The sequence below is a fragment of the Oncorhynchus mykiss genome, chromosome 9, assembly GCF_057628025.1.
Source record: "Oncorhynchus mykiss isolate SJ-2025 chromosome 9, ASM5762802v1, whole genome shotgun sequence".
Lineage (NCBI taxonomy): Eukaryota > Metazoa > Chordata > Actinopteri > Salmoniformes > Salmonidae > Oncorhynchus > Oncorhynchus mykiss.
This window is the reverse complement of record NC_143030.1, coordinates 43,128,030-43,154,934: the sequence shown is the minus strand read 5'-3', so window position 1 is coordinate 43,154,934 and position 26,905 is coordinate 43,128,030. Positions and strand designations below refer to the sequence as shown.

Here is a 26,905-nt window from a genome sequence, read left to right as displayed (position 1 = left end):
GCACTGTGATAGTCTCAGAGGTCCGTTAAAAGAGCAGAGAGCATCATGAAGAACAAGGAACACACCAGGCAGGTCCGAGATACTGTTGTGAAGAAGTTTAAAGCCGGATTTGGATACAAAAAGATTTCCCAAGCTTTAAACATCCCAAGGAGCACTGTGCAAGCGATAATATTGAAATGGAAGGAGTATCAGATCACTGCAAATCTACCAAGACCTGGCCGTCCCTCTAAACTTTCAGCTCATACAAGGAGAAGACTGATCAGAGATGCAGCCAAGAGGCCCATGATCACTCTGGATGAACTGCAGAGATCTACAGCTGAGGTGGGAGACTCTGTCCATAGGACAACAATCATTTGTATATTGCACAAATCTGGCCTTTATGGAAGAGTGGCAAGAAGAAAGCCATTTCTTAAAGATATCCATAAAAAGTGTCGTTTAAAGTTTGCCACAAGCCACCTGGGAGACACACCAAACATGTGGAAGAAGGTGCTCTGGTCAGATGAAACCAACATTGAACTTTTTGTCAACAATGCAAAACGTTATGTTTGGCGTAAAAGCAACACAGCTGAACACACCATCCCCACTGTCAAACATGGTGGTGGCAGCATCATGGTTTGGGCCTGCTTTTCTTCAGCAGGGACAGGGAAGATGGTTAAAATTGATGGGAAGATGGATGGAGCCAAATACAGGACCATTCTGGAAGAATGGTGGAGTCTGCAAAAGACCTGAGACTGGGACGGAGATTTGTCTTCCAACAAGACAATGATCCAAAACATAAAGCAAAATCTACAATGGAATGGTTCAAAAATAAACATATCCAGTTGTTAGAATGGCCAAGTCAAAGTCCAGACCTGAATCCAATCGAGAATCTGTGGAAAGAACTGAAAACTGCTGTTCACAAATGCTCTCCATCCAACCTCACTGAGCTCGAGCTGTTTTGCAAGGAGGAATGGGAAGAAATTTCAGTCTCTCGATGTGCAAAACTGATAGAGACATACCCCAAGCGACTTACAGCTGTAATCGCAGCAAAAGGTGGCGCTACAAAGTATTAACTTAAATTCAAACAGTTTTAGAAACTTTAGAGTATTTTCTATCCAATACTAATAATAATATATATATATTAGCATATAGTACATACAGTGCCTTGCGAAAGTATTCGGCCCCCTTGAACTTTGCGACCTTTTGCCACATTTCAGGCTTCAAACATAAAGATATAAAACTGAAATATTTTTGTATCCAAATCCAAATCCAAAACAGTATCTCGGACTTGCCTTGTTCCTTGTTCTTCATGATGCTCTCTGCGCTTTTAACGGACCTCTGAGACTATCACAGTGCAGGTGCATTTTTACGGAGACTTGATTACACACAGGTGGATTGTATTTATCATCATTAGTCATTTAGGTCAACATTGGATCATTAAGAGATCCTCTCTGAACTACTGGAGAGAGTTTGCTACACTGAAAGTAAAGGGGCTGAATAATTTTGCACGCCCAATTTTTCAGTTTTTGATTTGTTAAAAAAGTTTGAAATATCCAATAAATGTCGTTCCACTTCATGATTGTGTCCCACTTGTTGTTGATTCTTCACAAAAAAATACAGTTTTATATCTTTATGTTTGAAGCCTGAAATGTGGCAAAAGGTCGCAAAGTTCAAGGGGGCCGTATACTTTCGCAAGGCACTGTATATATTAGCGACTGAGGAGCAGGCCGTTTACTTTGGGCAACTTATTCATCCAAGCTACTCAATACTGCTCCCCAGCCATAAGAAGTTAATTGAATCGGCTAACAATTAAACATAGTTAGTTAATTAGCATAACAGTCTTTAGATTCATGTTAAAGTCAAGTCACGACACCGTCTCAGGGAAGCTCATCTGGGTGCTCGTCGTCCTCACCAGGGTCTTGACTTGACTGCAGTTCGGCGTCATAACTGACTTTGGGGACAAAAGCTCTCCTTCGATGGCCACTGGCACGCTGGAGAAGTGTGCTGTTGACGGAAGAATCCCTGTTTCAACTGTACCGGGCAGAGCTGTTTGCTGATGTCAATGTTGTGAGGAGAGTGACCCATGGTGGTGGTGGGGTTATGGTATAGGCAGGCATAAGCTACGGACAATGAACACAATTGCATGTTATCGATGGCAATTTGAATGCACAGAGATACCGTGACGAGATCCTGAGGCCCATTGTCGTGCCATTCATCAACCACCATCACCTCATGTTTTAGCATGATAATGCTGGATCTGTACACAATTCCTGGAAGCTGAAAATGTCCCAGTTCTTCCATGGCCTGCATACTCACCAGACATGTCACCCATTGAGCATGTTTGGGATGCTCTGGATCAATGTGTACGATAGCGTGTTCCAGTTCCCGCCAATATCCAGCAACTTCACACAGCCATTAAAGAGTAGTGGGACAACATTCCACCGGACACAATCAACAGGCTGATCAAACCTATGCGAAGGAGATGGTGGTTACACCAGATACTAACTGGTTTTCTGATCCACGCCCCTACCTTTTTTTAAGGTATCTGTGACCAGCAGATCTATATCTGTATTCCCAGTCATGAGAAATCCATAAATTAGGACCTAATGAATTTATTTAAATTGACTGATTTCCTAATATGAACTGTAACTCAGTAACATTTTTTAAATTGTTTAAATTGTGGTTTATATACATTTTTGAAGTTGTATATATATGACTTTATATATGTAACATATTTTTGTTCAGTGTATATACAGTGCATTCGGAAAGTATTCAAACCCCTTGACTTTTTTCCACATTTTGTAACGTTACAGCCTTTACAAATGTATTAAAAATAAACAAAATTAAATATTACATTTTCATATTCAGATCCATTATATTCAAAATGTGTAAACCCTTATATTCAGACCCATTACTTAGTACTTTGTTGAAAAACATTTGTCAGCGATTACAGCCTCGAGTGTTTTTGTGTATGACGCTACAAGCTTGGTACACCTGTATTTGGGGAGTTTTTCCCATTCTTCTCTGCAGATCCACTCAAGCTCTGTCAGATTGGATGGGGAGCGTCACTGCACAGCTATTTTCAGATCTCTCCAGACATGTTCGATCGGGTTCAAGTACGGGCTCTGGCAGGGACCCTCAAGGACACTCTTGCATTGTCTTCGCCGTGTGTTTAGGGTCGTTGTCCTGTTGGAAGGTGAATGTTCGCCCCAGTCTGAGATTCTGGGCACTCTGGAGCAGGTTTTCACCAGGGATGTCTCTGTACTTTGCTCCATTCATCTTTTCCCTCGATACTGACTAGTTTCCCAGTCCCTGCCACTGAAAAACATCCCCACTTCACCGTAGGGATGGTGCCTGGCTTCCTCCAGATGTGACACTTGGCATTCAGGCCAAGGAGTCAAATCATGGTTTCATCAGACCAGAGAATCTTGTTTCTCATGGTCAGAGAGTCTTTAGGTACCTTTGGAAAACTCAAAGTGGGCTGTCATGTGCCTTTTTACTGAGGAGTGGCTTCCATCTGGCCACTCTCCCATAAAGACTTGATTGGTGGAGTGCTGCAGAGATGGTTGTCCTTCTGGAAGGTTCTTCCATCTCCACAATGGGAACTCTAGAGCTATTTCAGAGTGACCATCAGGTTCTTGGTCATCTCCCTGACCAAGGCTCGTCTCCCCCGATTGCTCAGTTTTCCCTGGCGGCCAGCTCTAGGAAGAGTCTTGGTGGTTCCAAACGTCTTCCATTTAAGAATGTGATGGAGGCCACTGTTCTTGGGGACCTTCAGTGTTGCAGACATTTTTTGGTACCCTTCCTCAGATCTGTGCCTCGACCCAATCCTGTCTCAGAGCTCTACGGGCAATTCCTTCGACCTCATGGCTTGGTTTTTGCTCTGACATACACTGTCATCTGTGGGACCTTATATAGACAGGTGTGTGCCTTTCCAAATCATGTCCAATCAATTGAATTTGCCACAGGTGGACTCCAATCAAGTTGTAGAAACATCTCAAGGATGATCAATGGAGACAGAATATACCTGAGCTCAATTTAGAGTCTCTTAGCAAAAGTTCTGAAGACTTATGTAAAAAAGTTATTTCTGTTTGACATTTTTTATACATTTTGAAAAAAAGAAAAAAAAAGTTTTTGATTTGTCATTATGGAGTACTGTGTGTAGAATGTTGAGGAAAAACAATAATCCTATCCATTTTAGAATAAGGATGTAACGTTAGAATATGTGAGAAAAGTAAAGGTGTCTGAATACTTTCTGAATGCACAATATATATTTTATTTTTTAAATGTTTTTATTATCACTGCAAACACTCAGCCTTCCTCTTAACCTTCATGTCTATTGAACTGTCTACACAAACTTTGTAGTCAATAATTATATTGGATTAGGAAGCTAATGACCAATTATTCTGCACCTGAATTGAAAAGAGAAACAACAATTGGAGAGTATGTTCAATTAATGAGTAAACCATTCTGTTTCTCTTTAAGAACGAATAGAAGGAAAATAAACTCTGTATTTCTGTTCAGGACTACACGACAACTAACCAGATACCGAACAACCACCACTAATCTCTCTCATAACTCCAACTATATCACAATATCCATTCATTTCAACAAGGCATTCACTGTTAAAGTGTAATTGTACACAGGTTTCCTGCTACAACAAGCCATTGTTGGTTTCCAAGGCCTCTGTCCAATGTTCAGGAAGGGCTCTCACTGTTGCCCCTAGTGGCTGGTTTCCTCGTCTTTTCCCGACGTCCTCAGACGTGGGTGGACGCCGAATACTGACGAGTGACCTGCCTGCTCCACGTCCTCCAGATATACCCTCTTTCTGTAATTAAATTGTCAAATCTCGTCGAGGATGATGATCTATTCAAGTTGTAAAAGCACTCAACACAATAGCACAGGTAAGTAACGTGCTGATTCTCAGAGACTAGCGACGTGGATGTTTTGACATACAATCGTAAAGCGACTTTCAAATACTTGTATTAAACGGTTTGAAGCGCCTTGTTTATCTGACCGTCAGTTGTTTTCTTGCCGGGACGTTGTTTCTTCGCCCTCCTTTACGTCTTCCTCAACGTCAGTTCCTCTTACCCTCCTCACTTCCAGACTCTCTCTCTCTCTCTTCTCCACTCCTCTCCCTCATCCTTTTCCTTTGTTCCTCCGTGATCTGGCATTAGTTCTCTTTGTGTCTCTGTTTCGTTCTCTAGGGCCTCTTTCTCTGTATTAGCCTGCCTGTTGCCGAGAGCAACGGGAGAGGGACTAATTGCGTTGCCAGCAGCCTTGTTAATGACAATATTTTAATGGCTTTTAGCCATGATTTCATTGACATTTAACATTGACATTTTTAGTTAACACAACTCCCATTTGCTTAAACGCTTTACAAAAATGTGGGACAAGCTGAGTTTTAAAACTGAGTTCGTGATAACAGATTTAATGCTGTCATTTAATGCTGTCAATAAAAAAAGGGAGGGGTTGGATAGATTTTTCGTGTGTGTGTGTGTGTGTGGGCGGTATTAGTGTTCATAAAACACCATCCACAGCTGTGTCACCCTGAACAGCTTGAACACCCTGAACACCTTCAGTACAGCTTGATTTAGGTCTTCGGAATAGTGGTGTGTGTGTGTGTGTGTGTGGGCGGTATTAGTGTTCATAAAACACCATCCACAGCTGTGTCACCCTGAACAGCTTGAACACCCTGAACACCTTCAGTACAGCTTGATTTAGGTCTTCGGAATAGTGGTGTATGTGTGTGTGTGTGCATGACATTTGAGACGTCTGTTGACACTTGATGTCAACACTATCACGGCGTGTGAACAGGCCACCCTCCATCACCATTTCTTTTTTCTCCCCATCACTTATTTCACTTCTCCTCCTCTTTCTCCTCCTCCTCCTTCCTCTTCCCCTGCTCTATTAAATGCCAACTGTGTGAGGTCTCTCCTTTAGCTGTATTACCATCAGCATCCTCTCCCCTCATCACTGCTCTGATGATCCCATCCCCAGCTACAGTAAGAGATATTTCACACACACACAGGAATTGGTGAGAGAGACTGAGGGAGAGGGAGAGACTGGATGAGTGGTAGATTTTTTTATCCAGAGGCCTATGCCCAAATGGTCCACACTGCTGTTGCAAGAGGAGAACCCTTCCAGCCCAGAGAGAGAGAGCATCAGAGAGAGGGATGGGGGAAGGAGGGAGGGAGAGAGAGAGTGAGAGATGTGCATTCACATTCCTGTATACAGTATGTACTGTCTTGGCCTTGTTACTTCGTGCCACAGACACACATACGCTCTTTCTCTAGCACACAAAGACACGCACGCCACACACACACACACATCACTGTCTTTGTGAGTGTGTGCTGGCAGCATGTCAACCCTCATGGTGCTGAGACTGGCATGATTGACAGCAGTGTCCGCGGGGCGTGACAGAGTGTCCTGATCCTCCGGCTGCCCCCTGCTTCACCACACGTCTCCCTAGTCTCCCAGACACATCCCTCCATCTCTCGCTCGCCTTTTTCCTCCGCTCCCGCCATCTCTCTTTAACTCTCCATTCATCTTCCACCTCACTCTGCAACTCTGTCTCACTGTCAGTCTCTCACGGTGTCAGAATTCCTTTCCTCGCTTGCACATTTCCCTGATCACTCACTCTCTGTCTATATTTCTTCCCCGAGTTATGTTTTGTTGTTTTTTCCCCTCTATGTTAAACCTGGTAAAATAACACCACCAGTCTCGCTCTCTCTCTCTCTCTCTCACTCTCTTTCTCTCCCATCCTGACTCAGAGGGATGATTCAGTTTTTCCTCACCTCATTGCTGACCTGTGCCCCTGGCCTTCAGGAAAGCAGCGGTAATGAAACCCAATGACACAATGGCATCGGTGCTAATTTACACAGCAGCAGCTTGTGTCTGTGTATCACAGGACAAAAGTGTCGTACTACTCTGCTAGCTGGTAATTGCCCTATGTCTCATTCTCCAGTGCATCAGTGTCACTGTCTCCGTTGCACGAGTGTCCTATTCGAGTCCATAGGGGTTGGTGAAAAGTGTCACACTCACAGCAAGGAAACATTAGTACACACACACATTATATTTCTCATTGATGCGTACTTACATACTCCCAAATACATTTAAATCAGCTCATCATATATCACTACACTTCAAGGGAGTTAGTTAGATGAATACATAGGGGAGAGTGGGGTAAGTTGAGTCCTTTATTTTTACATTCAGCATCACTATAGTATTCTTTCCAACAAAGATATCAACATATATTTCAGGATGGTGTGTATCCCTGGAAATGATCGGAATTCATGTCATCATAGCAGTTTTGGAAAAAATGTGGTCTCTTGGTTCAACTTACTTACCCCGAGTATGGGGTATATTAAACCACGGAACAGGGTGAGTTAAGCCACGGAACAGGGTGAGTTAAGCCACGGAACAGGGTGAGTTAAGCCACGGAACAGGGTGAGTTAAGCCATGGAACAGGGTGAGTTAAGCCATGGAACAGGGTGAGTTAAGCCACGGAACAGGGCGAGTTAACCTTTCTGATCTCCCCATCCCGGATCCGGGATCGTGAATACAGACTCAAGCTCATTACCATAACGCAACGTTAACTATTCATGAAAATCGCAAATGAAATGAAATAAATATGCTAGCTCTCAAGCTTAGCCTTTTGTTAACAACACTGTCATCTCAGATTTTCAAAATATGCTTCTCAACCATTGCAAAACAAGCATTTGTGTAACAGTATTGATGGCTAACGTAGCATTTAGCATTAGCATTCAGCTGGCAACATTTACACAAAAAAACAGAAAAGCATTCAAATAAAATAATTTACCTTTGAAGAACTTCAGATGTTTTCAATGAGGAGACTCTCAGATAGCAAATGTTCAGTTTTTCCTGAAAGATTATTTGTTTAGGACAAATCGCTCCGTTTTCTGCGATTGTGTAAATCTATCAGCAAGCTCATTAGCATAACACAACGTTAACTATTTATGAAAATCGCAAATGAAATGAAATAAATATGCCATCTCTCAAGCTTAGCCTTTTGTAAACAACACTGTCATCTCAGATTTTCAAAATATGCTTCTCAACCATAGGAAAACAATCATTTGTGTAAAAGTAGCTAGCTAGCGTTAGCATTTCGCGTTAGCATTTAGCGTTAGCATTTAGCGTTAGCATCCAGCACGCAACATCATCATCTACCTTTGAAGAACTTCTGATGTTTTCAATGAGGATACTCTCAGTTAGATAGCAGATGCTCAGTTTTTCCAAAAAGATTCCTTGTGTATTAGAAATAGCTCCGTTTTATACATCACATTTGGCTACCAAAAAAAATCCGAAAATTCAGTCCTCAAAACGCGAACTTTTTTCCAAATTAACTCCATAATATCGACTGAAAACATGGCAAACGTTGTTTAGAATCAATCATCAAGGTGTTTTTCACATATCTCTTCATTGATATATCGTTCTTGGACACATGCTTTCTCCCCTGAATCAAATGGTAAAGTAGAAGCAGCTGGCAATTGCGCACCGAATTCGACGCAGGACACCAAGCGGACACTTGGAAAATGTAGTCTCTTATGGTCAATCTTCCAATGATATGCCTACAAATACGTCACAATGCTGCTAAGACCTTGGGCGAACGACAGAAAGTGTAGGCTCATTCGTTGCGCAATCACAGCCATATAAGGAGAGAATGGAAAACAGAGCTTCAGAAATTCTGCTAATTCCTGGGTGATGCATCATCTTGGTTTCGCCTGTAGAATGAGTTCTGGGGCACTTACAGACAAAATCTTTGCAGATTCTGAAACTTCAGAGTGTTTTCTTTCCAAAACTGTCAAGAATATGCATAGTCGAGCATCTTTTCGTGACAAAATATCGCGCTTAAAACGGGAACGTTTTTTATCCAAAAATGAAATAGCGCCCCTAGAGCTCTAACAGGTTAAGCCACGGAACAGGGCGAGTTAAGCCACGGAACAGGGCGAGTTAAGCCACGGAACAGGGCGAGTTAAGCCACGGAACAGGGCGAGTTAAGCCGCCTACAAACTTCTGTACTGAATGAAATATGACCACTACCTTTTTAAAACCATGTCTATCTTTATTTCCCAAACGCAATTCAACACAATCATAATCACTTGAGTATTTTAATCATTTGAAACATATTTTAACACAGGCTTAACACCTACAAAATACTTTTAACATAGGCCAGGCCCTGTATCCCAGTGATAATTCCTTGCTTTAGGCTTGTGAAGAAAGCACTGACTTTTTTTCAACTTGCCATCGGCTCAACTATTGACCTCATGGTCATTGGCTCAGCTTACCCCAAGGCAAACGTTTGACTGTATTGGCCCACACAGCTACAAGGATGCACTTTCATGCTAGGTTTAGGACCTCATTTTGAAGCTTATAGAGACCCCAACTGATGTATAGAACAATCTTTAAATGTTCTACTTTGGTTTAGATAAGAAGCGTCATGAAACTTCTAACACAATAAATAAATGTGATTGAGACAAAAATGTGGGCACCTAACTGGCTTACCTTGCTTTCCATGTGGTTTCTTCCTTCACCAGACTCCATGAAATGATGACCTAAATATTTGGTCAAATGATACATTTTGTGTATGGTTTCCCAAGAAACAATGGTGGCTCAGCTTACCCCTTTGGCTCAACTTACCCCGCTCTCCCCTCCATATATTTCACAATTCCTTATGCTCAGATAATGGACAAGCTTAGTCTCTCCATGGGAAATAGGCCCCAGTTGGCCGTTTTTCCCAGTTCAAACCAAGCTGTACTTATATCCATTTTCAGACATGGGACTCAACACAAAAACTGAAATATTTACTACACAACAAACAGAAGAGGATACGACAAAAAAAAACTGAAGAATAACAATTACAAACTGTCGAAATGGATTAGATAACTCAAATAATGGGTAACTATGTATGACTTATTCAGATCATGTATCAGCAATGGGTTGTTGCCTTTATTTATTTTTTTACCAGAAATGTCCATGTAAAAAATGATTTGATACTGTAGCGCTGAGCACTCTTTCTCTATCAGACACTACCTGTGATTGAGGATAACTGAGGCCTTTTGTGTATTAGAAACATGGAAATGGGTTGGGGGTGTATGAAGAGCTTATCGAGTTAAAACCATAATATTAAGCAAAGTGGACACTTAACCATTGTATTCACGTCAGACAATACATTTTGATTGAGAGAAACAGAGGGGTTTTATATTTATGACATGCGTGTAGACGAGGTTAAGGGGGTTTGGGCTGGTGAGATGATTCAGGACCCGTTTGAACAGAGGCATGATAATCGGGAAAGTAGGCACTCTTAAACTATTGTTTCTTGTGAATGCTCTAATCATGGAAGGCTTAGCTGTAACGTAGTCACTCATCACCACTGATTCAGGGGGATAAAGAGGAAAAAAATAAACACAAATCAGGTAAAAAAATATTTTAAAAACTTTTAGAAAACCACCACTGGGCCTTATATAGAATCAGCATGTAGTCATAGTCTAAACCCAGCAGACAGACAGACAGGCAGACAGAAAGACAGACGTCCAATACTACTCCTATGGAGGAGCGAGAGGAAGATCTAGAGGAGAGAGGATAGTTGCTGTGGTAGTTGACACAGTTGGAGGAACAGGAGGAACATCAGGATGGCAGTCGGTGAATAGGGGGGAGGAGGAGTAGGATGGCAGAGGAGGGGGGGGGGGGGGGGGGCTGTACCATTTGATCAGCGGGTGCTGGAGATGACTGATGGAAGACGGCTGTGACTGAAGGTCACATTGGAAGCCCTAGCATTTTCATCTGCATTTGTCACAGGGGAGAGAATAAATGAAATGAAGTGCATCTTGTTTATTCTCTCGGCTTTCTCCCATTGCACGCGGCGAGAAGCAGAGAGAGAGATAACGAGAGGCAGAAGGGAGTTGTGCCATTAGATGATTCAGCCTCGGCTAAGTAGGATTTGGTTAGTCTCCTGGTATTTATTATTTTGTTGAAAAAGAGAGCAAAAAAAAAAAAAAAAAAATGACATTGACATTCTCTCCGCTTCATCTGAATTTTCTGTGGAATATATTTGATTTGAAGAAGAAAACAATTATGTCCTCCTCCAAACGGAAGAGGACAGCTTCTTTCTAGGAAGTATTGCCTCAGGGCAGTATTTTAAAAGGTGCAGTACAAGTGAGTGTATTCATAGGTTCCACCTCCGTCACTCGGTTGTGTCATGCCATTGTTATGAATGTTTAGTGGTGGCCTAAAAGGTTGATAAGCCCAGCCATTCTGGAAGGAGGCTACCTACTGCTTTGTCTAAATGATGACACAGCTAAAGTAGTCAAATATTTAGTAGGAAACAACTTTGCCAGCATTATCATGTCGTCATTTGCTAGCAAAGTTTATAAAGAAAATAAGCAATGCTAACCTTGGCTAGCTAAGGCCTCCTCTCAATCTTAGCTAGCTAGCTGACGTTATACTGTATCTAAAGTCAATCTGGCAACATCAAAATTATGACAAAAGGTCCTTTTGAATGTCATTATATTTCCAAGCCACTGTAATGCACTTTTGATGCAATCTTCATCAGTGCTCATTGACGATGCGTTGAGTAGAATGCTCAGTCGGACATCAGTCCAAAATGGACATTCAAAACAATATTATGACGAAACATGCAACCCATGAATAGTACTGTAATAAGGCCTCATATTTGAGTCTGTGTCTCTTTGCTGTGCTCCACCCTCCACAGATAACAGGCTGAAGGGCATCAGACTGTCTCTGCTCCAATGTCCCACCGTACTGGCTGGAACACACATAGTCACCCATCTGCCTCTGGAGCCATGTGTGTGAGTGAGTGTGTGCATGTGTTTTGAGTGTGTATGCCTGCATCCGCATCAGTGTGTGTGTGTGTGTGTGTGTGTGTGTGTGTGTGTGTGTGTGTGTGTGTGTGTGTGTGTGTGTGTGTGTGTGAGAGTGTGAGAGTGTGAGAGTGTGAGTGAGTGAGTGAGTGAGTGAGTGAAGGGGTCATTCTCCCCCCAGGCAGGGCAGAGTGCCTACGGCCATATGACCTGGCTGCCCAGCCTCTAATATCTGATCAAGGACCATCTGCTGTGGGTGAGAGACACACTCTCTTTCTGCTCCTGTGTCTGTCTGACCTCTCCAAGGAGAGCCCGCTGGGAAATCAGGACACTGTTAGAATAGTTCTGGTCACCATTTGAGGGAAAAATCTGCAGATGGAAATTAGATTACTCCCACAACGCTGCTATTTGTTTATTTATATTGGCTATTTATTTGGGAAGATGCTGTGAACATGCGGCCAATTTATTCTCTCTCTCTCTCTCTCTCTCTCTCCCTCCCTCTCCCTCCCTCTTTCTGTCAGCCTACCCTGGCCAACATGAAATGTGGCATCTCCTCAGATCAAAATCTTCACCTCCTAGAACCAAAGGACTTGAATTGTATTGAAGCTATTGGAGTTTTTATATAACTATTAAATTTGTCCGGGTCGCCTTTGTTATTTTTTATTGCTATCGACCGTGACCAGTGACAGATTGCTATTGATATTGACAGCCTGAGCTGTGGGTGAAAATAGAAAGGTGTTCAGTGTCTGGGCGCATCGCGATGTAATTAGTTTGGAATCCACGGCTAAACGCCACAATTATCGCTGCAGTAAAGTGTGTGTGTTCAGCTGACAGAAGGAGTGAGTTACTGTGTGTGTGTGTGTGTCCGAGTGTGTTTGTGGTTGTATGTTTGTGAGCCATTCTACTATGTTTCACTGTATTAAATCAACATTTTGAGGTACTATAGTTGCCATATTGTGTAACACTGCTGGCTGAACACAGAACACAACATTTATTCTATGTGTTGGTGGGTGTGTTTAGGTATTTGTACTCCCCACTATGGCCCTCCTACACTCTTAGAAAAAAGGGTTCCAAAAGTGTTTTGGGGCTGTCCCCATTGAAAAAACATTTTGGTTCAAGGTATAACCCTTGCGGTTTGCATGTAGAGCATTGGGCCAATAACCGAAAGTTCGCTGGTTCCAATCCCCAAGCTGGCAAGGTGGAAAAATCTGCCGTTCCACCCTTGAGCAAGGCAGTTAACCCCTAACAACAACTGCTCACTGGGCACCGATAACGTGGACATTGATTAAGGCAGCCCCCCCGCACCTCTCTGATTCAGAGGGGTTGGGTTAAATGCGGGAAGACACATTTCGGTTGAACCCTTTCTTTTTCTCCTCTGGGGACAGCAGAAAACCATTGTCTGTTGTGTGACTTAAGCTTCCCGGCTTGCCAAATGCCGTCTCTGCTCTCTCAAGAGGGCCCGTTGCCACCTGTGAGAATCGAACAGTTGCCTAGCGAGCAATACACACGGGTTAGTTAGCGCTGCAGCACTTTGTGTTTTCATTCCTCCATCGCAGTAGTAATTAATCCAGTCGAAACCCGTAGCGCTAGCAAAATAAATGTTTTCAATTTTCATTAATAGACAAGTCATTAGTACATAATGAGAGAGAGCGAGAGCGCTGCTCTCTCTACTCTCTACCTGGCACTGAGCCTTATATAGAGTGGAGCGCAGGCTACACAGCCCCCTAACTCACTGCTAATTACTACGCTGCTACGCTCTCTACTTTCCTGTTCTCTTCCTTTCTTTAAAAGAGGGAAGGTATGGGCTTTAATAGCATTTTGATTTACTAACACTATGTCATTGTATGCCGGTGTTTTAGGGGGATAGAGAAAGAGAGGGGGAAAAAAAAAGACATCTGTTACTTACCGCTTGCTAAATGATTATTATTATGCCTAGTGGCAAATTGTGTTGTTCCTTTAGCCTTTCCAAGGGAGTCCGAGTCGGTGATACTTTTTTATTTTCTACATGAGCACTAATGCTTTGTTAGACAATAGAGGGGCAAAGTACAGCCTGACACCCATGTTCACCTCACGCTCAGACGCACCAGACTACCTCCGTTCTCTGTGTGTGCTTTCAAAGAGCACTGTGAGTACAGTGCAAATAGCACCCACTTCTCTCGACACACTCCCATTCAGCAAAGACTGAGGGGGAAATAATGAATGTGCACGCTGCTGAAGTAGTGTCAACTCTGTGGCGGTGAACTTTCTTCAGCGCTGTAATCCAGAGCTTCCTGTAAAAAGGTGACGTCTTCCTGTTTGCGTGGGCCGCCTGCAGCCTGCTCTCCGTCAGTAGAGAATAACAGCAGCGCTGACCTTTCTCTCAGCAGACGGGGGGGGGGGGGAGCAACATGCATCGGGCGGGATCATGACCCAACATCAGCAGCCTCTCCCTCTTGTCTTAACAAGCCCGCTAGCTACCGCTGCTAACTCACCCAGAAGACGTTTGTTAAAATAACTACACGACATGGAGAAGAGAGAGAGCGAGACAGAGTGAGACTGCAAGTGTTCCCGTGTTTACGATCTTAAGGGGCACACTGCCTCAGGAAACTTATTGGCATGGAGTAGAAACCTGTCTTGCATGTATATACCTGAGCTGGTGAAAAACGAAAGGCGTAGAGGACGCAAAAGGTTAAAAAGACGACAACATACCAAGAGGACTACCCAATAGCTGGGACACTTGCCGGAAACTCTGCCTGTTGAAAGAATCTTCCCACCATAGTGACTTGACACACCCAGCCAGTGGTCTTGCAACTCCAGAGACTCGCTACAAACACACAAGACACTTTTTCACCTTTGATAAAGCATAGGTGTATTTAGCATCCCAAGATCTTGCTTATAGAGCGATAATGAACTGGAGTGACGCGGCGGAGCCCCCCCCCCCAAGGGAAACCTGGCTGAACAAGCCTACTACGACTCTGTAGGGTCTTATAGGACCAGCCTATGGGACTACATCACGGACATGAGCAGCCACGACACCAGCTCAATTGGACTCATTAACTTCCAGGTCAGAGGTCAAGTGTGACCGGGGGCCACCATCTGTCAATGTGTGGGTTCATAACTGGGAGTGATGTGGTGTCAGCACGGCCAGGTTCACTCAGGTGGAATGGGGTTGATTTAGTAAGGGCAAGCCACTGTAGAGGAATTTATCCTAATTACATTAAAGCTTCAATATATCACTGTAGTGCTTCATCATCTGAGGACAGCTGCGTTTGTTTATGTCTGCAGTCCTGTACATGCCTCTGACACACACACACACACACACACACACGTTCATCTTGGCCGATATGGTTTTCATTTGTCTTGATGAAGTGGTGATTAGCTATGAGGATTCTTCAGTTCAGGAGGGGTATAAAAATCGAACCCAATTTCTGGCTTTAATTAAAGCTATTCCCAGGACAGCTTCTTAGAAGGCCACAACTTAAAGAGGTCAATGGGAGACAGTTTTCCAATGCACTCTAATTCACTCTCACTGTCTGTGATGTATAAGCAGTCCAGGCGGACCCCCTCAGTAGCAACATGGCTCGAAACATACCATCTTTCAAAAGCAACACACTACCAGCCCTTTTCAATCATCACGCGTCCACGGTTTAGTCTGGTTACAACATGTCATAATGAACAGAAGGAACTGGTGGGATGCTTCAGAAGACAACGGTAGGTTTGGATCCATCTCAAGTTTACCTGCTTCAGATGGATGCAGCTACTGTACAATGACCACGCACTATCCTCTGGACACACACACACACACACACACACACACACACACACTGTGCACCTTCAGGTCTACTGCTGTGTGTTTCTTGTGAAGCTCCAGGAAGCCCCAGCATTCCTTTTATAAAGTGCTTTTGGGAGAAAGAGGAGAGGGGAATTGACTGAGCACGGGGGGGGGGGGGGGGGCACAGGAGAAGGGAAAGAGGGGAGAGCAGAAGGCAGAGAAGAAAGAGAGAGAATGTAGACAGAGGATAGAAAAGGAAAGCAAGGAATATGAATTGAGGGAAGAACAGAGAGGGCAGAAGAGAGTGAAGGAGATTCACACCCAGAGCTGTAAAAAAGCAATTTTGAGGCTTATGTTCCCTTAAAATGGTTGTCTGCTGTCACTATCATTATCAGAGAGAGAAAGACCTTCTCACTTCTGGTCAGTCTGTACACGCCTCCAGCAACCCCTGAAATCACAACAACCCAGCTCTCCAAAACTGCTGACTATTATTAGGCCTGGGAGAGATGAGTTCTCAGGGGTGTGGCTGAAGTCTTTTTTTTTTTTTAATCTCTGCTGCAAATTGATACATTTCCAGCTACGGCTCCTTATTGCATTCCAGGCAGAGAAAGAGGATGTTTCTCTTGAAATGTTTAAAAAATAATAATAATATTCAGACCTCATGGTTTTGGTCTATGAGTTTTGGAACGATTTAGAAAATCTATATATTTTTGGGACGTTTCCCTCTTTCCACGAGGCCACTTTTACTACACTTGAGTCTGATCTTGCGTTCAGGAACAATAGCCATTTCAACAATAGACTTGAGTAGCCTTCTACCGGGCAGAAAGACAAGCGGATATATAGGTCAGGACTGAGGAGTAATCCTGGTTGACAATGAATATTACTCCGTTTTTTTTTCTTTCTTCTTCTCTCTCTGTTGTTGTTGTTCATCGTAACAAGCCCATTGAAATGCATCGATTTTTTTTTGGGGGGGAGAAAATAACTGCATCGAAATCCCTTGATCCGAATGGCTGATCAGTGTTGCACATGTCAACACGCGTGTTCCAGCCAATGCCTGATTAGCTTTTTAGGTCAGTCACTTTGTTAGACCACTGTCCTGTGTCTTATCATTGTAGTATTACACAACAACAACAACAACAACAACAAAAACAAGAAACAATAGTATTGAACCATCACAATATTTATCTGTCTCTCTCTCCCCGTCCTGCTGAGAGAAAGACGCACAAAGACCAACAGAGAAAGATAAAGAGGTTGAGAGTTACAAGCTAGCTGCGTGTGTTTGTCATGTCGCACGTGTGTGTCCACCACTACCGTGCATGCAGTCTGTCTCTCCGTTACAGGCAGGTTATTGGGCGTTTCAGGGCTGGCGTTAGCTGTTCTTGCATAAGCCTGCGACTGAGTGGGATGACTGGGATCACTGTATTGACGAATACATAATACCAAACCCACAGGAGTGTAGTGCTGGGCGTGCAGCCGCATCAAAACGCCACACACATATTCACTGGATATTAGCCTCCAAATCCATCTAAGCCACCAGCGACCAGGCAGAAAACCAGCCAATCGATGGTCTGAGGGGGAAAAAAAGAGCTTTACCTTCCAAACAGCCCAATATTTATCTGAACACAGGAAGCCATCACGGGGCTTTTTCATGCCACGTATTGACGTGTGTTAAGACGGAAAAGCGTTTACGCTTTGTCATCGGATAATTTCCAGCTGCTGCTGGGGAAGATCACTATCATTACAGCAGTATTGCTTCCTTCTTCCCCATCTTGGTTATCCTGGCTGTCAAAGTAGCCATTTGTTCACAATGGTAAAAACACACACATTTCAAGTTTCAAGTACAGTGAAATGCCTTTGTTGCAAACTCAAAACTCGACCATGCAATAATCAATAGCAATGTATTACAACAACAAAAAAACTGAAATTAAGAATATGAAATAAGGAAGTAAGCATACAATATACAGGAAATTATTATTATTAAGTCTTTCAATACCATATTAACAGGGATACAGGAGTGATGGAGGTAGATATGTATAGGGGTAAGGGGACAGGGATACTGGAGTGGTGGAGGTAGATATGTATAGGGGTAAGGGGACAGGGATACTGGAGTGATGGAGGTAGATATGTATAGGGGTAAGGGGACAGGGATACTGGAGTGGTGGAGGTAGATATGTATAGGGGTAAGGGGACAGGGATACTGGAGTGATGGAGGTAGATATGTATAGGGGTAAGGGGACAGGGATACTGGAGTGATGGAGGTAGATACAGTGCCTTGCGAAAGTATTCGGCCCCCTTGAACTTTGCTACCTTTTGCCACATTTCAGGCTTCAAACATAAAGATATAAAACTGTATTTTTTTGTGAAGAATCAACATCAAACACAATCATGAAGTGGAACGACATTTATTGGATATTTCAAACTTTTTTAACAAATCAAAAACTGAAAAATTGGGCGTGCAGAATTATTCAGCCCCTTTACTTTCAGTGCAGCAAACTCTCTCCAGAAATTCAGTGAGGATCTCTGAATGATCCAATGTTGACCTAAATGACTAATGATGATAAATACAATCCACCTGTGTGTAATCAAGTCTCCGTATAAATGCACCTGCACTGTGATAGTCTCAGAGGTCCGTTAAAAGCGCAGAGAACTGCAGAGATCTACAGCTGAGGTGGGAGACTCTGTCCATAGGACAACAATCAGTCGTATATTGCACAAATCTGGCCTTTATGGAAGAGTGGCAAGAAGAAAGCCATTTCTTAAAGATATCCATAAAAAGTGTCGGTTAAAGTTTGCCACAAGCCACCTGGGAGACACACCAAACATGTGGAAGAAGGTGCTCTGGTCAGATGACACCAAAATTTAACTTTTTGGCAACAATGCAAAACGTTATGTTTGGCGTAAAAGCAACACACCATCCCCACTGTCAAACATGGTGGTGGCAGCATCATGGTTTGGGCCTGCTTTTCTTCAGCAGGGACAGGTAAGATGGTTAAAATTGATGGGAAGATGAATGGAGCCAAATACAGGACCATTCTGGAAGAAAACCTGATGGGGTCTGCAAAAGACCTGAGACTGGGACGGAGATTTGTCTTCCAACAAGACAATGATCCAAAACATAAAGCAAAATCTACAATGGAATGGTTCAAAAATAAACATATCCAGGTGTTAGAATGGCCAAGTCAAAGTCCAGACCTGAATCCAATCGAGAATCTGTGGAAAGAACTGAAAACTGCTGTTCACAAATGCTCTCCATCCAACCTCACTGAGCTCGAGCTGTTTTGCAAGGAGGAATGGGAAAAAATGTCAATCTCTCGATGTGCAAAACTGATAGAAACATACCCCAAGCGATTTACAGCTGTAATCGCAGCAAAAGGTGGCGCTACAAAGTATTAACTTAAAGGGGCTGAATAATTTTGCACGCCCGAATTTTTAAGTTTTTGATTTGTTAAAAAAGTTTGAAATATCCAATAAATGTCGTTCCACTTCATGATTGTGTCCCACTTGTTGTTGATTCTTCACAAAAAAATACAGTTTTATATCTTTATGTTTGAAGCCTGAAATGTGGCAAAAGGTCGCAAAGTTCAAGGGGGCTGAATACTTTCGCAAGGCACTGTATGTATAGGGGTAAGGGGACAGGGATACTGGAGTGATGGAGGTATATATGTATAGGGGTAAGGGGATAGGGATACTGGAGTGATGGAGGTAGATATGTATAGGGGTAAGGGGATAGGGATACTGGAGTGATGGAGGTAGATATGTATAGGGGTAGGGGGACAGGGATACTGGAGTGATGGAGGTAGATATGTATAGGGGTAGGGGGACAGGGATACTGGAGTGATGGAGGTAGATATGTATAGGGGTAATGGGATAGGGATACTGGAGTGATGGAGGTAGATATGTATAGGGGTAATGGGATAGGGATACTGGAGTGATGGAGGTAGATATGTATAGGGGTAAGGGGACAGGGATACTGGAGTGATGGAGGTAGATATGTATAGGGGTAAGGGGACAGGGATACTGGAGTGATGGAGGTAGATATGTATAGGGGTAAGGGGACAGGGATACAGGAGTGATGGAGGTAGATATGTATAGTGGTAGGGGGACAGGGATACAGGAGTGATGGAGATAGATATGTATAGGGGTAAGGGGACAGGGATACAGGAGTGATGGAGGTAGATATGTATAGGGGTAGGGGGACAGGGATACAGGAGTGATGGAGGTAGATATGTATAGGGGTAAGGGGATAGGGATACAGGAGTGATGGAGGTAGATATGTATAGGGGTAGGGGGACAGGGATACAGGAGTGATGGAGATAGATATGTATAGGGTTAAGGGGACTAGGCAACGGGATATAAGATAAACAGAGTAGCAGCAGCTTGTTTGTGTGTGCTTGGTTGGAGTCTTTGTCGAATTTCCAGGCCTTCTTTTCACACCGCCTGTTTTTAATTGTTTTTATTTATTTAACCTTTGTTTAATTAGGCACGTCAGTTCTGAACAAATTCTAATCTACAATGATGGCACAGGAACAGTGGATATAGAGGTCCTGGATGGCAGGGAGCTCGGTCCCAGTGATGTACGGGGCTGTCCGCACAACCCTCTGTAGCACCATGCGATGGAGGGCGGTGCTGTTGCCATACCAAGCAGTGATGCAGCCAGTCGATATGCTCTCAATGGTGCAGCTGTAGAAACTTTTCAGGATTTGAGCGCCCATGCCCAAACCTTTTTCAACCTCCTTGAGGGGGAAGAGACACTATCGCGCATTCTTCATGACTGCGCGTGTGTGCTAGGACCGTTTGAAGTCTTCAGTGATTTGGATACCGAGGAACTTGAAGCTGTCCACCTGCTCCACTGCCATTGGAACAATAGCAAAGCGTTCTCTTCGCCCCTGTTTCTGTCAAAAAAAAAGCTGAGGGGTAGGGGCTGGAGAAATGTAACCACTCTTAAAGTCATAGACAGAGCTATGGATGCAAGGACCGTCCATTGAAGATATCAACATTATAGTTTTAACCATGTTTTGAGGCTGTGTACTGTAGTGTTTGTTTACGTTGGCTTTGTTTACAAACATTGGCGTAAATCTGATGGGGTGTGACTGTTGAACTAATAAGCTAATAATAATAAATGAGGCATTTAGAAGTTATATTCTTCAAGGATCAATGGGTACATATCATTAATTCAGGAGTCCAAAAATGGATGAAGCAACTCTAAAGTAATTATTCACAATGATAAAAACACACCGGTTTTCACGTGTGGGACGAGTAATTCACTCTCCATATCGCGTACATGTGTGTAGAGGACAGACTGCTGTTCTGCCGTCTGTCTGTTTGAGGGCTTTAAACTGCATATCACTTCTTCCACATGATCGCATGAGTACTTTCCAGAAGTGGAGCGTCAAATAGTGGCTGTGCATTATAGATAGTGAATCGAGGGACGATCGGGTTGAGATACCAACAGAGTCCACATTGTGTTTCTGTTTTCATTAATATGATAGTTACATTCATATTTTATAAGATATTTTCTACTTGGATATAGAGCTCTCTCTCTCTCTCTCTTTCTGAGTGGTTAAGTTCACTCTCTTTCAATGAGGGATTGGAGAGATATAACAATTTTCAAGTTGTATTAGACGTATATGCAGGATACACTGTCCAACTAAATGCTTTCTTGCAGGTTCCTTCTTAACGATGCAACAACAATAAGAAACAATAAGATATAAGAACAGGAACATAAAGTAAATGTCTCAGTAGAATAGAACAGACATTTTAGTATAAGTATAACACAGGGAGGCACAATTTATAGTCCGATATTTACACATGTATCAGGGAAGGGGGAATTGTTTCATTGTTTAATACATTTAATACAGAAGTATTAGCAATAGTAAAGAGTCTGGTAGCAGCAAGTGTGCGTGTGCGTGTGTGCGTGCGTGCATGTGTGTGTGTAGATTATATGTCAGTGTGGGTGTGTGCGTGAGTGTGTAGATTATATGTCAGTGTGGGTATGTGCGTGAGTGAGTGCGTGTGTGCTAAGGTGCGGAGAGTCAGTGCAGGGGGTCTTGCAGATAGAAACTGTCTCTGAGCCTGTTGATATCAGACCTTTATGTTCCGATACCGTCTGTTCGGCGGTAAGGAAGTGAACAGCTCGTGGGGTTCTTGATGCTGCGGTACTTCCTCAGGCAGCGTTCAAGTCGAGGTCCTGATTGGCAGTTGTGGAAAAAGTACCAAATGTCATACTTGAGGAAAAGTAAAGATACCTGAATAGAAAATGACTAAAGTAAAAGTGAATGTCACTCAGAAAAATACTACTTGAGTAAAAGTCAAAAAGTATTTGCTTTTAAAAATACTTAAGTATCAAAAGTAAATGTAATTGCTAAAATATACTATAATATAAAAGTACAGGTTTAAATCATTTCAAATTCCTGGCGTTAAGCCAAGCAGACGGCCACAGTTTCTAAATGTACAGATAGCCAGGGGCACACTCAAACACTCAGAGATCATTTACAAACGAAGCATGTGTTTAGTGAGTCCGCCAGATCAGAAGTAGTAGAGATGACCACGGATGTTCTCTTGATGTGTGTGAATTGTGTGAATCAAAATGTAACGAGTACTTTTGGGTGTAAGGGAAAATGTATGGAGTAAAAAGTACATCATTTACTTTTAGGAATATAGTGAAGTAAAAGTTGTCAAAAATGTAAATAGTAAAATACAAATAACGACGTATGTGTTCCTTTAAAGTATTTTTACTTAAGTACTTTACACCACTGCTGAATGGGTGGGAACATGGACTCTTCACCACCCGCTGGAGGGCCTCGTGGTTGTGGACGGAGCACTTCCCGTAACAGGCCATGATGCAACCGGTCAGGACGCTCTCGACAGTGCGGCGGTAGTTTTTTGGAGCCAAATTTCTCTAGCCGCCTTTAAGAAGTAAAGGCGCTGTTTCGCCCCTGTTGTCACGAGTGGTGATGTTGTGGGGCCCCGTGTCAAGTCCTACAGTGAACAAGATACAGCCTTTATTTTTCACCGTTTATCTGGAGACCGTTTTAAATCCACAGCACTCATGGCTGCTCGGTTTGTCCTATGGCGACGGTAGAGTTGGCATGATGGAATGTCTCACTGCTGTGAAGCTACCCGTAACAGACAGTCAGACGCGTGTAATAACCAGCGGGGGAATATTGGCCCAAATCCCCCAGAACACCTCGCCAAACAAAAAGCAGCTAAAGCCTTAAAACCCTATGCCCGATCGCACGCCGCGCTGCTTTGATCTATGCCAAACGCAACAATGGAGGCCATCTTTATTCTGGCAATTAGGCAAAGCAATAGATTATATCTCCCCTTTAGCCCAACCCGACGCAAATCCACCCCGGATTCAATTATTACAGGCTTCCCCTGTCTGCGGCCGTTTGGGCTTCTTGGGCATCCGGCCAGTACACAAATGTGTTCAAGGATTTGGACTACTGAGAGTGAAACAGAAACACGTTTTTACACTTGATTTAATTTCGCAGTCCTCCCGACTTGAGAGGTCTATCATGTAAAAATGAAACCTTGGGAGCTTTACAAACAGACTTGCGGTAAATATTTTATGCAAACAATAAGCAAAATTTACTATTTTCACTCCTACTCTTCCCTCTGTTGTTGTGGCACTTTGGAACCGTCCATTAAGAAGAGAGAGCCTCTACAACCCCCCCCCCTAAAATAATATTATTCCCCACCTTATTGGTCCGAAGTGCCTCCCTAGGCCCAGGGGAAAAATCCTGAAATGTTTTCAGATTGTGCAGTCTCTCAAGGAGCCGAGATGTTATTGCTCTACTCATGAGAAACCTCCACTCACAGTAACTTGTATAATGCATCGCAGTTGACTGGGAATTTCAGACATCCTCTGCTCTTCACTCTCAAGGCCTCAATTTATTTAGCCCAGTGTCTTCCTCTCTTGTTCGCTCTCTCTACCTCCCTCTCCTCTTTACCTTTCTCCCTCCCTCCTTCCCTCCACAAGATCGTTCAAAGGCAACAGTAGTGGTTGAGTGTGTGTGTGCGTGTTGAAGTGGGGTGCTTGTGCTGTTAGAGGGCTGAGATGAGAGAACCCCTTTTGGTTTCCCCATCTGGGCCACGACATTGTTCCCCCTCCCAACCAATCACCGACTGCCGCTGTCATCTCCGCCATTTGATGTGTCTCAGAGACAACAGCCTGTCAACTCCTAACACTCCTCTCTTTTTTTCTCCCTCCCTTTCATCTGCAGATACCACCGTGTCATCGCGGAAAGGTAAGGCAACACATAATCAGTCACCTGTGTTTCCTCCGCTGTTTGAGATGTGTGTGTGTGTGTGTGTGTGTGTGTGTGTGTGGGTGTATGTGTGTGTGTGTGTGTAGCAGCAGCTGTGTGTGTGTTCTCAAGTACTGTTTATCAACACTTATGCCCTGATGTGTTAGCGATGCGGAGTCAAGGTTCCTGTTCTGTGCAATAGCGTTGTCCCTGGATAGCATGGTCCCCACACACCCACACATATAGCCAATAGCGTTGTCCCTGGATAGCATGGTCCCCACACATATAGCCAATAGCGTTGTCCCTGGATAGCACGGTCCCCACACACCCACACATATAGCCAATAGCGTTGTCCCTGGATAGCATGGTCCCCACACATATAGCCAATAGCGTTGTCCCTGGATAGCATGGTCCCCACACACCCACACATATAGCCAATAGCGTTGTCCCTGGATAGCATGGTCCCCACACATATAGCCAATTGCGTTGTCACTGGATAGCATGGTCCCCACACACCCACACATATAGCCAATAGCGTTGTCCATGGATAGCATGGTCCCCACACACCCACACATATAGCCAATAGCGTTGTCCCTGGATAGCATGGTCCCCACACACCCACACATATAGCCAATAGCGTTGTCCCTGGATAGCATGGTCCCCACACACCCACACATATAGCCAATAGCGTTGTCCCTGGATAGCATGGTCCCCACACACCCACACATATAGCCAATAGCGTTGTCCATGGATAGCATGGTCCCCACACACCCACACATATAGCCAATAGCGTTGTCCCTGGATAGCATGGTCCCCACACACCCACACATATAGCCAATAGCGTTGTCCCTGGATAGCATGGTCCCCACACACCCACACATATAGCCAATAGCATCGCTCTATACATTACATGAGAAATATGTCATCCACACGATGTGCATCACCGACGACTCATCGGCAAGCTCAGAATCATAACGTTCTTTTGTAATGTTTCCTCTCTGTGTATCTCATCAGTCATAGCACAGTTAAAGCCTTGTGTATGTTAATGTGTGGGGGCGGGTGGAGAGAGTGATTGTGCTCCTCAGTATAACTGCGAGGTGGGGTACGGTTGGCGGGTGGGAGGGAGGGAGGGCTGGCGCTGTCTGTTTTGATTGGGGGGGGATAATGATCAGAGTGGAAGCAGACATTGTGGACAGGACCGGGGGGCTTATTTTGAGTGGCAGCACAGTGTAGGTGTATGCATCGGGACATTTCATCCCTCTACTCTGTGTAATGAAGATGATGGCGGAGGGTGTGCCCCCAAGCTTGTGTCCTGTGTTATTGCACTGGATGAGAGGACAATAGACAATCAGCCGTGCTGCTTTACAGTTGATACACTTGACGTTGTTCAAACTTTGTGCCGCACACTTTGTCCTTTAATGAAGGTATTGTTATGTGTATAATATGGCATCTTTGTTTTCTCAGGAGAGAAGTTTTTTTTGGCAACTCGGCTACATGAAGTGACACTGGCTTTAAGTACACTCTCAAATGCACTTGATCTACAATACATAGCCATACCAACTATGCAGTGTGCTTGACATCCTCACATACTTCACGTTCGGTACACCCGCGGTAACAGACACGGACGGACACACGTCGCTTTTCTTAGTATGTGCGCGTGCGAGTCTATGCGTGTGTGTGGTGTGTGCGTGCGTGTGTGTGTGCGTGTGTGTGTGCGCGCGTGTGTGGGTTGTCAGACGGGTCTATAAAGCTAAGTGATGTGGTGCGGCTGTGCTGTGTAGTCTGATGGATGTGGAGCGGGAACAGAGGCTAGCGTGGTGTACATCATCTCTCTACAGACACAATCCCATATGCCGGCTGCTGAAGGAGAGACACATAAATAAGGCCTGTGTGTGTGTGTGTGTGTGTGTGTGTGTGTGACACACCAATCTAGGCATTTTACAGCTGTGCTAACCCATGCACACAGACAGAAACACACCTTCTTGTAACATACTCCCTTTCTCCCTCAAACATTTACACAGCACACTCAAATACTCTGTCAATATTACAGACCATGACTTTTTGTTAAGTGCCAAAAAAATAAAAAAGACAGAATCAAACAAAATGGCTGAATGAAAGAAAAGCGACTTCAGGAAGTGACAAAAAGAAAGTGCATGACGTGGAGCACACAGAGGGAGCATGTTTTGTCCATTTCAGACAATGAACACGGATAACGGGTAACACTGCTGCAGGATGGAAAAGCAGAACGGGGGCAAGTGGACACTGGAGCAGCCGTATCAATGCTGTCTGTGGCTGTATACAAGGAGAAACTACATCAGCTCGCAGCAGAGCCGATGGAGATGATGCCCGAAAACGCACACCGGTGAGATTGTTCCAGTGAGAGGAAGTGTGAATGTTACAGTGGAGCTCAACAAACAGAAGGTAAATCTACCACTCTACTCCGTGAAAGGCAACCACCCAGCTTTTCTATGACGCACATGGCTGGAAAAGATCAAACTAAACTGGCAGGAAATTCACAGGGTTGCAAAAGATTTAAGGAATTCCAACAGATTATGTTTTGATGACGATTCACACTGCTGATGGACCATAGACCCCTCACCTCCATCTTTGGTCAACCACCCCCCACATTCCCCACATTCTGTTGCTCCCAGCCAGCTGCATGTGGCAATGGGTCTTAGAGTTTTCTGGTCACCAATACGACATCTAGTACAGGTCTGAGCAGAACTGCAATGCAGACAGACTCTTCAGGCTTCCCTTACCTGTTGCACACACTGAGCACTCCCAGGCTGAAATCCTCTACTTCCAGGAAGTGATGAACGCACCAGTTACGTCAGCCCAAGTGAAGAAGGTTACCCCCGCTGATCCGGTGATGTCTGAGATCATAGACATTGTCACCTTGTGCTGGGGAGGAGAGCTGACGGACAGCTTTGCCTGGTGAGGAGAAACGAGCTCACGGATCAGTCTGGATGCTTGTCACGGACTTTCAAATCATCATACCGCAGCCACTGAGAAAGCAGGTGCTTGAACACCATTCAGGTCACTGTGGCATGGTGCGAAGAAGATTGCACGCAGCTTCCTTTGGTGGC

General features: G+C 44.0%; 1 protein-coding gene across 1 annotated transcript in view; it reads left to right on the top strand.

Moving 5' to 3' along the window:
* Positions 1-26,905, top strand: part of LOC110532012 (cadherin-4) — a 375,041-nt gene that overhangs the window by 150,951 nt on the left and 197,185 nt on the right. The window contains exon 3 of the mRNA XM_036987924.2: positions 23,796-23,819. Within this exon, the coding sequence (XP_036843819.1) occupies positions 23,796-23,819 (24 nt within the window). The remainder of the gene's footprint in view (positions 1-23,795; positions 23,820-26,905) is intronic.